General features: G+C 53.4%; 3 protein-coding genes across 3 annotated transcripts; 1 reads left to right on the top strand and 2 right to left on the bottom strand.

Annotated features, from left to right (window-relative positions):
- Positions 1-566: 566 nt before the first annotated feature.
- CPAR01_06974 (uncharacterized protein) lies at positions 567-4,035 on the bottom strand (the record flags this gene model as incomplete). Its single annotated transcript, XM_060491245.1, has 5 exons — positions 567-1,231; positions 1,306-1,541; positions 1,596-1,695; positions 1,760-2,807; positions 3,994-4,035. The coding sequence occupies 5 exons, from the start codon at positions 4,033-4,035 to the stop codon at positions 567-569; spliced, it is 2,091 nt and encodes a 696-aa protein (XP_060350119.1).
- A 2,368-nt stretch (positions 4,036-6,403) lies between these two features.
- Positions 6,404-7,000, top strand: CPAR01_06973 (uncharacterized protein; the record flags this gene model as incomplete). The annotated part of the gene is made up of 1 exon (XM_060491244.1): positions 6,404-7,000. One exon carries the CDS (start codon positions 6,404-6,406, stop codon positions 6,998-7,000), a length of 597 nt encoding a protein of 198 aa, XP_060350118.1.
- Positions 7,001-10,204: 3,204 nt separating this feature from the next.
- CPAR01_06972 (uncharacterized protein) lies at positions 10,205-10,807 on the bottom strand (the record flags this gene model as incomplete). The annotated part of the gene is made up of 1 exon (XM_060491243.1): positions 10,205-10,807. One exon carries the CDS (start codon positions 10,805-10,807, stop codon positions 10,205-10,207), a length of 603 nt encoding a protein of 200 aa, XP_060350117.1.
- Positions 10,808-11,389: the final 582 nt, after the last annotated feature.

The raw sequence follows: 11,389 nt of genomic DNA, 5'->3' as shown, positions 1-11,389 counted from the left end.
TAAAGCACTCATTTGCATTGTGATCGGGTTGAGACTTACTCGTTCGAGAAGTAGAAACACCGGCTGCGGAGAACCAAGCTCACAGCCTAATGCTAATGCGGGATCAAATCACGAAACAATCAAATGTCTGCAAGAGTGCTTCGAATGTCTTCCCGATCGATCCATACATCGGGGTATCATGAATTATGCAACATGAACAGCACATCCCTTCATGAGGATGCCCATCTAGCTAGAAATACAACCATGATAAGCCATGCGCCAGAGCCGGAGCCTTCCGTCCCATTGCTTTTTGGCCGCGGTATGCCCCGTTTCCGTTCGTCATGATAGTTGGCCCAAAATGATGGTGGGCAGAGAAGTAAATACGATCAAATCCCCAGTCATGCTATCAGAGCATGAAGGCTGGTTGCGCCGAACCATCCAAAACGCCATTCTCTATGCATGTGTCTTGTCCGAAAAAAAAAAACGCCGGAAAACCTATCCATGAAAATCATTACTCCGTATCCCCTTTATATCTGCCCACAGCGAATTCCGCTTTCTTCGTTTTGGTGTAAATTGCAGACGCTCGCTCATCTGGGCGACCTTGGAGGGTTGCTTGGTAGCTCTGCCGGCATATTTTCGTCCCCACGCCCGTCGTTCAACTCTACAGGCGAGTGTATGGTGCCGGGTACTGGTGCTGGAGGAGGCGGTGGTTGCTGAGGCGGGTATCCGGGTCCTACAGTTGCGCTTCCCGGTGGTGGTGTTGGGTAAACACCTGGTAGATCCGCCTTGCTGGGCTGCATTGGTTGGACCATGGGGAACTGAGGGGACCCCATCATGCTGCCAGACTGACCCGTGTGCTGAGGTCCGATGGGCACCTGCTGCTGGTACATGCCGTAGTTCTGGGCCGGCCAGACACCGCCTTCGGGGGGCGGTTGTTGCTGAGGTGGCTGCGGAGGCCAATTGCTGCCGGGAAAGTACGCCGGTTGGAAGCCATGGGGTGGCACAGAGTTCGGCGGAGACGGGTTCGTTTGCGAGTGCGGTGATTGTGCGTACGGCTGGCCGTAGTAGGCGTATGCGTGGGGATGTTGAGGAGGCGGGTACTGGCTGTTCCAGTGAATGTAGGTCGGAACGGCGGAAGTCATTTGGGGAGAAGCGACCATCTTGTCCCCTTCGGCCTGGATAGTCTTTTGCGAGTCGGTGGTGCTAGGTGCCTTTTCCAACTTTGCTTTACGTAACGCATGAAGAGCGCGGCCTGTCATAATCAGTCAATGGTCCTTGTCCTTCAAGGCTCTCTACCATGTCAGTAGTTAGGAGATCAAAACGTACCAAAGACACTAATGGTGATAACGAAGAGCACAAGGTTGACGACAGAAGTAGCTGTGCCGGCAAACGTAGCAGCTACGAAGCCATCGGCAAACGGCTCAACGTTCATCTTATAATACACTTCGTACTTGGGACCGAACGTTACGATGAAGGCATCGAGGGAATCAAGATCATCTGCGTGACTAGCAAGCAGGGCCATAGTAATCAACCAGAAGACGACAGTGAGTAGCTCGAGGCCGCTGCGCACAATGTTAGTCGGGGCGCTTCTCCAAGTTTGCGGGGGGATTCCCTACAGATGCACCCAGCAGTTGTACATGACGGGAATAAACATGACGGCTACGCCGAGCCATGTCAAATAGGAGAAGGTCCAGGCGAAAGCAAACCATGAAAATGCTATGCGCAACATTAGTAATGGCACACAAGAGTAGGTAGAGGAGGGGATGGTGGTGTTACGTACGGAAACCTTCTGTACCGCTAAAGGACTGCATCGTAAAACGCAAACAGTCAGTAAAAGTGAACCAGAAGGGAGGGATCCAAGCAGAGGCCAGATCAGAGACCAAGAGATTCTCGAACATACCGTTATCCTGCGATAGCCCGTGGCTTTCTGCATAGTGGTGAGTCCGAAGACTGTTATTCCCAACGTCGCAATGGCGAGGACCTAAGATTTCAAAACCGTCAACGTGATGTTCGTCCAAGTCATTTCGCGTACTCCGGTTTCCCTTTAATGTAGTTGGGGCTAGGAGTAGTGCCCTTACAAGCTGTGCAATCCTGACGCCTGCGATCCAAACCGGCATGGCCGGAACATGAGAGCGGTTCCTCCCATCGTTGGGCCAAATGTTCTTGGTCAAAAAAGACATGGGCGAGGATGCGAGGGGTTTAGACCCCTTGGGTTCAGGTTCGGGAGACTGGGTCCTCGTCGGCTGACCCGGTGCCTCACGAGGAGACGGGGCGTTGTCGGGCCGTCGTGATGGCGGATCGGAGGCAACAGTCTGGAGGTTGGTGAGCGGAATCGAATTGGGGTCGACCGGATCCTCGGTCGCGACGTCGTCCCTCGACGGGGAGGGGTCGCGGGGTGGTGGCGACGACGTCGTGGTGGTGAGATGGGGAGAGCGGTCGTTGTTTGTGGCTAGACTCGAACCAAGGTTGTCGTCGTTTTCGTCGCGAACAGTATGATTTTCGGGATGGGTCGATATTGGGGGCGGCGCAAGTGGTGGTGTATGAGGACCTATGTTGGGCGCGTGGAAGTATGTTTTCGCTGAAAAAAGGTTGGAGCCTGTCGGTCTCGAGGTTTTGAAGTTGGCAGCAACAGTTGCCAGAGGTCGTGAGGTTGTCGAGAGGGAAAAGGTAGGTTTGAGCTGGCGGTAAGGTGAAGCTGGCGGTGGGTGTTGGTGGTGGTGGTATTGAAGGTGCTCGGTGAGGTGCTCTGGGTACCTAGTAGCGGTGGTGTTTCTTTCGCCAATCGACGTCACAAAGGGTGGAATGGCGGAGGCTAAGGGCTGAGCGCACTGAGCAAATGTTTTTTTTCCTTCGTTCCGTTCCTCCAATGCAACAGTAACGTCTTTTTGGGACGGTCAACTGCTCGGGGGGTGTGGATGGAGGGGAGGGGAGCCTGGTACACACTGCGTAGAACTAGTGTACCTAGACGGTAGGAGGGGGAGGGGGGTCCCGGTCCGATCAGGGGAATTTGGCTGGTTCGCTAGCTGGCTGGCAGGCTGGGGGACCTTGGTGCTTGGGAATCTCTGGCGTCCACTACTGTTCGGGTAGGTGTGTGTGTGAGAGAGAGATAGAGAGAGTGTGTGAGTGAAGAGCTGATTGTTGGTCGCTGGAGCTTGAAAGAAGGTTGGCACCGGTGGTCGGGGGCGCTGTGGCTTTTCGTCTGTTCAGGATCTGCCTTTCCTGTCTGTGTCTAGACACTTTGATGTTGACGGGTGGTGAGATGAGTTGAGTTTGCTAGGGCCCGTTCTTTGGGACGAGAGTTGACGTCTGGTCGTCTGCGAGTGGTTTGCTGCTGGTCTAGGACTCTAAGGTAGTGCCGGGTGGTGGGAGGGAGCGGAGAGTATCGGCAGGTTTCCTGTCAATCCTGTGTCCCAGTAAGACTGTGTTCCTCTTGTTGATCTGATCTGGGAAAAGGCCGGCAAATGAATGGGTGTGTGGGCGGATGGAATGGGGATGGGGGATGGGGATGATGATGGATGTGATGGGGAAGTGGTCAATGGGTAATAGGAAATTGAGAGCACGGCTTGGGATTGGAGGGCGAAGGAAGATGGATGGATCATGGACCAAGAACCAGGACCTCGCCAGTCAAGGATTCGAGATACACTACATAGTATACGTACAAGTACTCCGTAGGAAGGTTGGTAGAGGTAAGGATGGAGGCAGATGCGAAGAGGAACAGACAGGAACGAAGCTAATCCATCTTGAGGTACTGAATAGGCACATGGATGGATAGACTTGGAACAGAGCGCAGTAGGTAGGCAAAAGCGCCGAGGAAAAAACCTGATCTGAAGAGAAAAACGGCTGCGGCTCGCTATGCTTTGGGCGAATGGACGAATTGGAGGTGGCCAGGCTTTGCTTGTTTGTTCCGTCACCAGGTTACTGAAGCGTGTCTCCGTACCGTACCTTCTGTGCAGTACATAAAAGATGAAACGGAACACCGCTGCCGGCCATCGACAGATGGAGAGGCAGGCTCACTGTCTTTCGAGTATCCGTATTGGGTTGTGCTGGGCATGGCATCGTGGCCGTGGTGGCATCCAACAGCAACACAAAAAAAGTGGCCGGGGAAAGAGAAAAAAACCTGGAGCCACAGACTTCAATGACGAGAAGTGGATGATCCAATCATCAATCGAAAATAAAAGCGGGTTCCACCAGACACAGCGCCAAGAACAAATGCCAAGCTTCCACGAGGGCCAACATGCCAAGAGGAAGGAGGGGGGGGCCTTTCTTTTGCTGTCTCTTGCTCTTTTTTATTTCTCTCCGTCTCTCTCTCTTTCCGAATATTCTTCTCTCAGGGAAATACATCGACGAGGTACCTGACCTAAGGTGAGATGCCTAAGGTAGTCAGGCACGTGCCAGGTATACTATCATGGCATGGTGTCTCGAATGGCAAGAAACGAGCAATGCAACTGCCCAAAACCAAAGAAACAAAACACACTGTGGAAGGAAGCTTGGGAAGAAATGAAGGAAGTCGGCGGGGAGGAGGAAAGGCGGCCGTTGTCATTGGACTAGCGTCACCGCATGCCCCGTAACGCCAAGCGGCTGGCTGAATTGGGACGTCATGATTCGATAGCCAAACCCGCCTCTTGTGGCAAGTATCTTTTCGGCGTGATCTGTAGCGTCAAGTACTTTGAACTTTCCATCGTTCCTGCTTTCCCGCCTTACCTCTGACTTTCGGGAAAATTCAACGAACCCCACTGAGAAGACGGTCGTCCAATCACCAGACGGACGCATCCTCGGGAGTACGTATCTTTCCGGGGCTAGGAACACCCGGCATTCGACCGTTCACTACTCCAGGTACGTACCTGGCAAGCTCCAGCCGTCTGAGCGTATGATCTTCTCTGCCGCTGTCACCGTCAATTTGCACCTTGTTTTTCCATCTTTCCGCTTCAATTTCTCAATCCTGAGCTCCGCGATTCCCGTTAAGATACCTTAGGGATACTCACCGACACAACTCGATCAGCCTCGAGCATTCAGCATGATCGATATCCGTCCCCCCGAATTCCAACAAAGCTTCCACGATCCACCTACTCAAGGGCCAAGCACTGCCCTCAACATCCGGGAGAAGCTTCAGGTCGCTCTCCATCCCGGTCTGTCATCAAATCCGCTCACCATCAAGCCCATGTCCCGCCTCTGCAGAAGCAATGGCCCATGAGGTGGATGGAGGAGGGGTGGGCCGCATCGATAGGGTCCCGGTCGTGTGCTTCCAAGACCTCTCTCCGCCCAATCATCCTCGATCTCATCCACCCAGCGCCGCCCCAAACGGCATCGCTTTCTGTCCAGGCCTCTGATCACCGCCCCAGTGTGGCAGAGCCATGCACCCGTGGCACAACCACCGACGCATCATGGATCGATGGATACGCAGTACGGACTACGGAGCACACGACGATATCGCGCCTCCAGACTTTCCATTGAAGGCATTCCCTTCTTTTCCGCCCGTTGTCAACCATGTCTCCGCTGCGAACCCCGTTGCTTCGACTTGGTTCGCCGCCACAGACTGAGAAAGTATTTGTTACGGCGTTTTTGCGGACCAACCCAAATTGCGCTCAATGTTCCTCGGATTTATCACGCGGCGAACCTCTTCTTCCATCGTTCCCGATACGAAGTTTGTCTGGCGCAGTGTAGGTATCCGTACGGAGTTCAGAGTTCAGATACGCTTGCAGATACCTACAAATACGGTCAATTTGCCCAAGAAACGCCGCCAAGCACGAGAGCCATCGCGCATGCGCTTGGATTGCTCGCCCTTGAAGACGTCCATTCAGGCTCTTGCGGCTCCTCTAGACACCACGCCACGCCCAAACACCATGTTATTCGCACCAGCACGGATACTACCTAGTGATACCACGATAATCAATAACACCCTATCCCGTAGCACGATGCTTTCTTGCAAATCTCTCTGTGACTGTCACCTCACAAAGCGGTGGAGAGTCAGCAAGGCACATAGCCTACACTAGCACACTAGATGCTGTGGGTGTGGCACCAGAGAGGCGCAAGAGGTCGGGGTGGTGTCCATCATCAGCACCTTTACTCAACGTCTTAGACATGCCTGCCAAGCGGAGAAGAAGAACGTTTTGTTGACGAGGGCCTGGCCGGCTCTGTTGCATTGCCTGCCACAGAATGATTGATATTCTTCTTTTTCTTTTGTGGCTCAAACGCCATGATTTCAGCACTTTGTCACGTACCGGCCCAGATGGCACAAATTGTTACGCCTTCAATCAAACACCAACTGACGAGCTCTTTGGGTTTGTAGCAGAGAATTGGCTACTCGTCACTCACAACTCCTGAAAACTTGAAATTCCGTCGGTTCCGCTGCGCTGCCCACGCCTGAGGGGACCGGCAAATGTCAGCAGGTCGGTCTTTACCCGGCCGTCTATCGGAGTCTCTCGCCATGGTGCGCGGTGTATATCTCTTCCCCACGACCCCTCAGGCTCTTCGTTCTCGTCATGTATCGGTGGACCCTGCAATCCACAAAACCAGAGGTTGTGCCGCCGGGTCAGCAAGGACAGACAGGCCATTCGCTAGAAACCTTCCGCTCCTGTGTCGAGCCAGGCAAGGGATGGGGAGGTGCAGCGGATTGGCCATAGGTCTCAGGAAGACCATTGTCGAAAACGGAACAAAGCGCTGCAGCAGGATGCAGACGCAGGTCACAGGTTGCAGTGGTGTGCAACATTCTCGCACTGGACAGGTCTGCGACTCTTCGCCAAGGTTCAAGGTCAACCATTCCGCCAAGATCGCAAGAGAGCCACCGGATGGAAAGGAAAAGCGGGGGTTGGGCCCTCCAGGAAGCGTGCAAGATCTTCCTGCGTCTCCGCCAGAGGCCTCCGCTTCAAAGGTCACTCCTCTCTCGGGCACGCCGTCTCCTCCAAAGGCCAAGACTTCTGCCCAGCACTGTGGCACTCTCCCAACATCTCCACGTATTCCTCGAATCCTCTCTCAGACTCCGTATGGATACGTCCAGCCAGACTCTCGATTTCTGGGCGTTTGAGCCAAGCTCTGCTGCATTTGTCGCCGATGGATCCCCCCCTCTGGCCACCGTCTTGACCGTCTTGTCGTTCCGTCTCGCTGCCTCGAGAGGTTCCAGATGCTCGATTTCGGGCCCCATGCCCTCCCCTGACTCGGGCCTCCGAGTACCCCTCCACGGCTCCGGTTGACGTTCAAATGAGGCCGGCGCTGTCTGCAGTACCACAGGCACAAGGTCGCGGTTCCTCATCACAGGCACCTGCCGATCCAACGGGCTTGGGCGTGGCACTCAATGGCATCCCGACCTCGCTTGCAATGCTGCCATGATGATAGCATCAGTGCGGAACACCCAATCTTATTTCCCACAACCCGTTGTCGAATTTACCGCCTCCCCAGGTGATCGGGTCGGAGCACGTCCCCTGCCACCCACAATGACGAAATGGTTCATTTCTGTCCCGTCACCAAGATGTGCGAGCAGCGATCGCAAGCAGGCCAACAAGCTCACGTCTCAAGCTCCATGCGGCTGGCGAGAAAGAAGGCATTGAAAAGTTTTGGGACTATTGGTGAAACGATTCAGCAGGCAAACACCCTTCCACCGCCAATGATGTCTATTGCAACCTTTTTGCAGCAGCGTAGAACTAAACATACCACTGCCCCGCGCGCCAAGAAATGCTGCGACCAGCGCAACAACGCACAGGAATCCGGGCACCACACCGGCACTTGATCGCTTTCCACGTCCACCTCTAAATGGTATACCAACATCAGAATGAACCTTGTGTGCGCAAGCGCTGCTTGTCTTTCTGTTGCCCAGCCGCCGACCCAACCCTAATCTGATTCCTGGTTCGATGCCTTGCTCGCCAGCAATGGTGCTCGTCGTGGGAGCTGACCGGACCATGGACCAATGCCCCCGAGATAGCCCGGTTCACTCGATTAAGCTTAAGGTCCAGACCAGGAACCTCAGGCGCTGGCAACGGCAGGCATTTTCCCAACCCCTCGCTTTCATCGCGGAGTTATCCCGAGCTTCCGAAGTGTTCTACTCGTCCGTACCTGATCCCAGGTAATTTGGACACATGGATTTTGCTACTTGGTATTGTCTACCTCGTTCTCGGTTCATATACTCACCATCGTTTCGCCGTAGAAGCGAAACAGGAAGCGCGGAGTTGTCTTGAACAACTTCCACGACCTCAGCTTAAGTGCTACAGCCTGAGATCCAGCGACCTCAAGGCACAGATAGGTAGGTCAGTCGTTTGACTTTTGTTGAGCATTTCCGTGAGATACTGAGCATAATTGCTGCCCGAAATTTTCCATCCTGGATGGCTCCGGGAAGTCGAATCATGTGCCTTGTCCAGACACCCACCGCAAGTCTTGGCACGCACTGATATGGCCCGCCGAGCAAATCGGAATGTAATCGCTCGGAATTTTGCAGGATTAAGTCCTTTTGCAACTATCGCGCCATTTTTCTGCCAGAACACAGCGAGTTGCCATGGTGCGAATATAGCTTGTTGCTATGGAGCACCAAAGCAGATACGGATGATACATCGATGTCGAGTAGTGGGTTTGACTCAATTTCTGCTCTTCACTCAGCCGTGCCTCGCAGGCTAGTTGTCACGGGATGTGGGTGAACCGAGTTAGTCCATCACACTGACCATGATATCTGGAAATTCCTTCAAGTGCAGCCCTACAGGGCGCATCAACTCTGTTGGGCAACGGAATGCTTCCGAGATGAACGCCTCCGCTATCATCCCCAGATGCCGTCCGCTTCACTTTAATCTTCTATCACGCCCCAATGTAGAAGCTGAGATTCGGGCACAGGACTAAAGCAGACATGGGTACATGCGAACTTGTACGCATACTGGTACCTGAATCGTGCGCGTACTTGACTCACAGATCCGCATCGCGGGATTTGCCTGTATCCTCAGTGACCGTAGATGTACCTATCTCGGTGTTGAACAGATACTATCGTTTTGAAGATCTGGCATAGAGTTTGGTACTGCATGATCCGTGATGTGATTGTGACGACGGCGAATGGGGCTTTTGCGAACATCTTGGCCGATCAACGGCGGAGACAGGCCAAAGAAGCAATGGATCAATTTGCTGTATTTTCCCTGGCTTTGGAACGATCAACTCATTCGGTGCTGCCGATTCGGACTGCACCTGCCTCAGTCTATATCACCTGGCTCTTGAATATATCGAGTCTGAGCAAAGTTCGAGTAAGGAGCATGGCGTGCGGATGTTCTCGGTGCCGTTCCGACTCTGGCCTCGACCTCGGGGCTTGCGATGAAGTAGAGCAACTACCGGGACGATGATGGTGCGGCTGCTGATGAGCTGGGCGGACTGGACTCCATGGTTGGTAGAACTTTTACGGGAAGATGCATGTCAACACGATGACATGATCCCTGAGATTGTAGAACCGGGAAGTGTAGTGAATGCTTTTTAACTAGATCTGTCGCAACTGTAACCTCGACGCTTCTAGGAGCGATATCAGAATCATTTGATGTTATCCGCTGAGGCAAAGTATGGTACTGATGCCCGGAATTACAGGATTTCTTCTTAAACATCATGTCCTGGGTGTTCAGTACGACGAACTTGTCAGTGTTCTTCTGTCCCTGTCAGTGTCAAACTTGAACTTTTGCCATGCTCGCTTGAGTGTCTCGATGCTGTTCTCCTTCGTCGCGAACTGATGATAAATAGGTATTGTTCGGCCTCATTTGTAGCATCGCATCTCTATTGACGGCATAGCAGATGGTGATCTTGTGTTGTTGGATGACCTTTTCATCTTGACTATTTCCCTCATGGCGTAGTTTCCAAAATTGAACATAGAGCTTAATGAAATGCTTGATCTATCTTTAACATGTATGAACCCCTGGACGTATCCGGGCAACAGGTAGGACAGTGGGAATGGAATATTTTAGCCTAGGGTGCAGTGATAAAGAAAGCCGCACGTAAGAGGTACGATATCGAAGTATGTCTTCAGAAGATAGATATGTGATAGCTGAGTCGTACTGAGACATGAAGCGAAGATGATTGAATTAAAAGGTGTACGGGCGGAATCGTAAACGCCGTCGTGAAGATAATCGAAGCATAAAACAATTTTAAAGATGCTGGCTAAGTCATACATGGTTCAATCTCATTTTTCCAGCCGTGTCCAATCATTATCCATTTGACCCTCACGTTCATTTCCATCTCTTTTATACCAGTCGCTGCCGATCCAGATTGAGTTGGCCTAATCTCAGGAGGTATAGACGTTGACGGTGGCTTTCAGGAGGTTGCTGAGGGTGGCAGTCACGCCGGTCAAACCAGACTGCGAGGTAGTGTCGATGTAAGGCGAGAGAGCAGTTCCGAGACCACCGAGATTCGTCGAGATCAGCTTGAGGTAATCGGTCTGACCAAGCGGAGCCAACGACGCGACAACGCCAGATGTCTTTGCCTTGTTCAACAGATCCGTGACCGTCTTGAGCGCAGGCTGGATTTCGTTTGTGAGCTTGTTGACGATGGCGGTCGAGTCGGTCGAGTTGAGGGCCAGGGTGAGGGCCTTTGCGTCGAGCAAGGTGGAGGAGGAGGCCGAGTTGAGGCCGATTGTGTTTAGGAGGACCGCGGGGAGCTTGAGGATGTTGGCGACGCTGAGGGTGTTGCCGGTGGTGTAGTCGAGGCCGTTGAGGGTTGTCGTCAGCTTGAGGATGGAGCCTTGGAGGGTGTCGAGGTTGGCGATGATGCTCGCGCCTGTGCTTGATTGGGAGGGGAGATTGCCGAAGGGGAGGAAGCTGAGCGGCACTGGAGTTGCTGAGGATACTGAGAGGGCGGCGAACCCGGCGAGGAGGGAGGAGAAACGCATTGTGGTGTGTTTGTGAGGTTGATGTTGTGTGAGTAAAGTGAGATGGATGTTGTCCTGGGTAAGGTGTAGGGGGCACAGGCGAGAGTATCTTTATTAATGCTTGTCCAAGGCCGTTGCTGAAGTGCTTGAGGGCTGAGAGTTCTCTTAGACTGAAGGAGGACGCAACGTCTGTATTTATTCCCATCTAATCTCACCCAACATCCTCGCCATTTGATGTCACACAACTCGTCCCTCCCGCTTTTCCTCTTCTTCAGCTCAACCTCCTCCGTTGACGAAATCTGGCCCGCCCAAGACAAGTCTATCCGAGACATATCCTCCTCGCTAAAAGAATGTCTCACCGCCGCCGCCTCTGGAAGGGTAGATCTCGACCAGAGGCAGACACCGACTAACCCGAATCTCGGGAGCCTCAAGCCACGGAGCTAAACCCGCATCGCAACAGTTCTGCGAGGAAAGAGGAAAATGATTGGCCTGGTACGCAAGAGGCGGGCAGGGAAACCAGTGACCGAACCGGCCCCCCCTTCCTGTGAGAGAGCCTGCAGCGCCGTTTCCGGGTGTGACGGGGCGGAGGGAGCGGACGCGGGC

This window comes from Colletotrichum paranaense (assembly GCF_030867605.1).
Source record: "Colletotrichum paranaense strain IMI 384185 chromosome Unknown Scaffold_5.1, whole genome shotgun sequence".
NCBI classification, from domain to species: Eukaryota; Fungi; Ascomycota; class Sordariomycetes; order Glomerellales; family Glomerellaceae; genus Colletotrichum; species Colletotrichum paranaense.
This window is presented reverse-complemented; position numbering and strand designations above follow the sequence as displayed.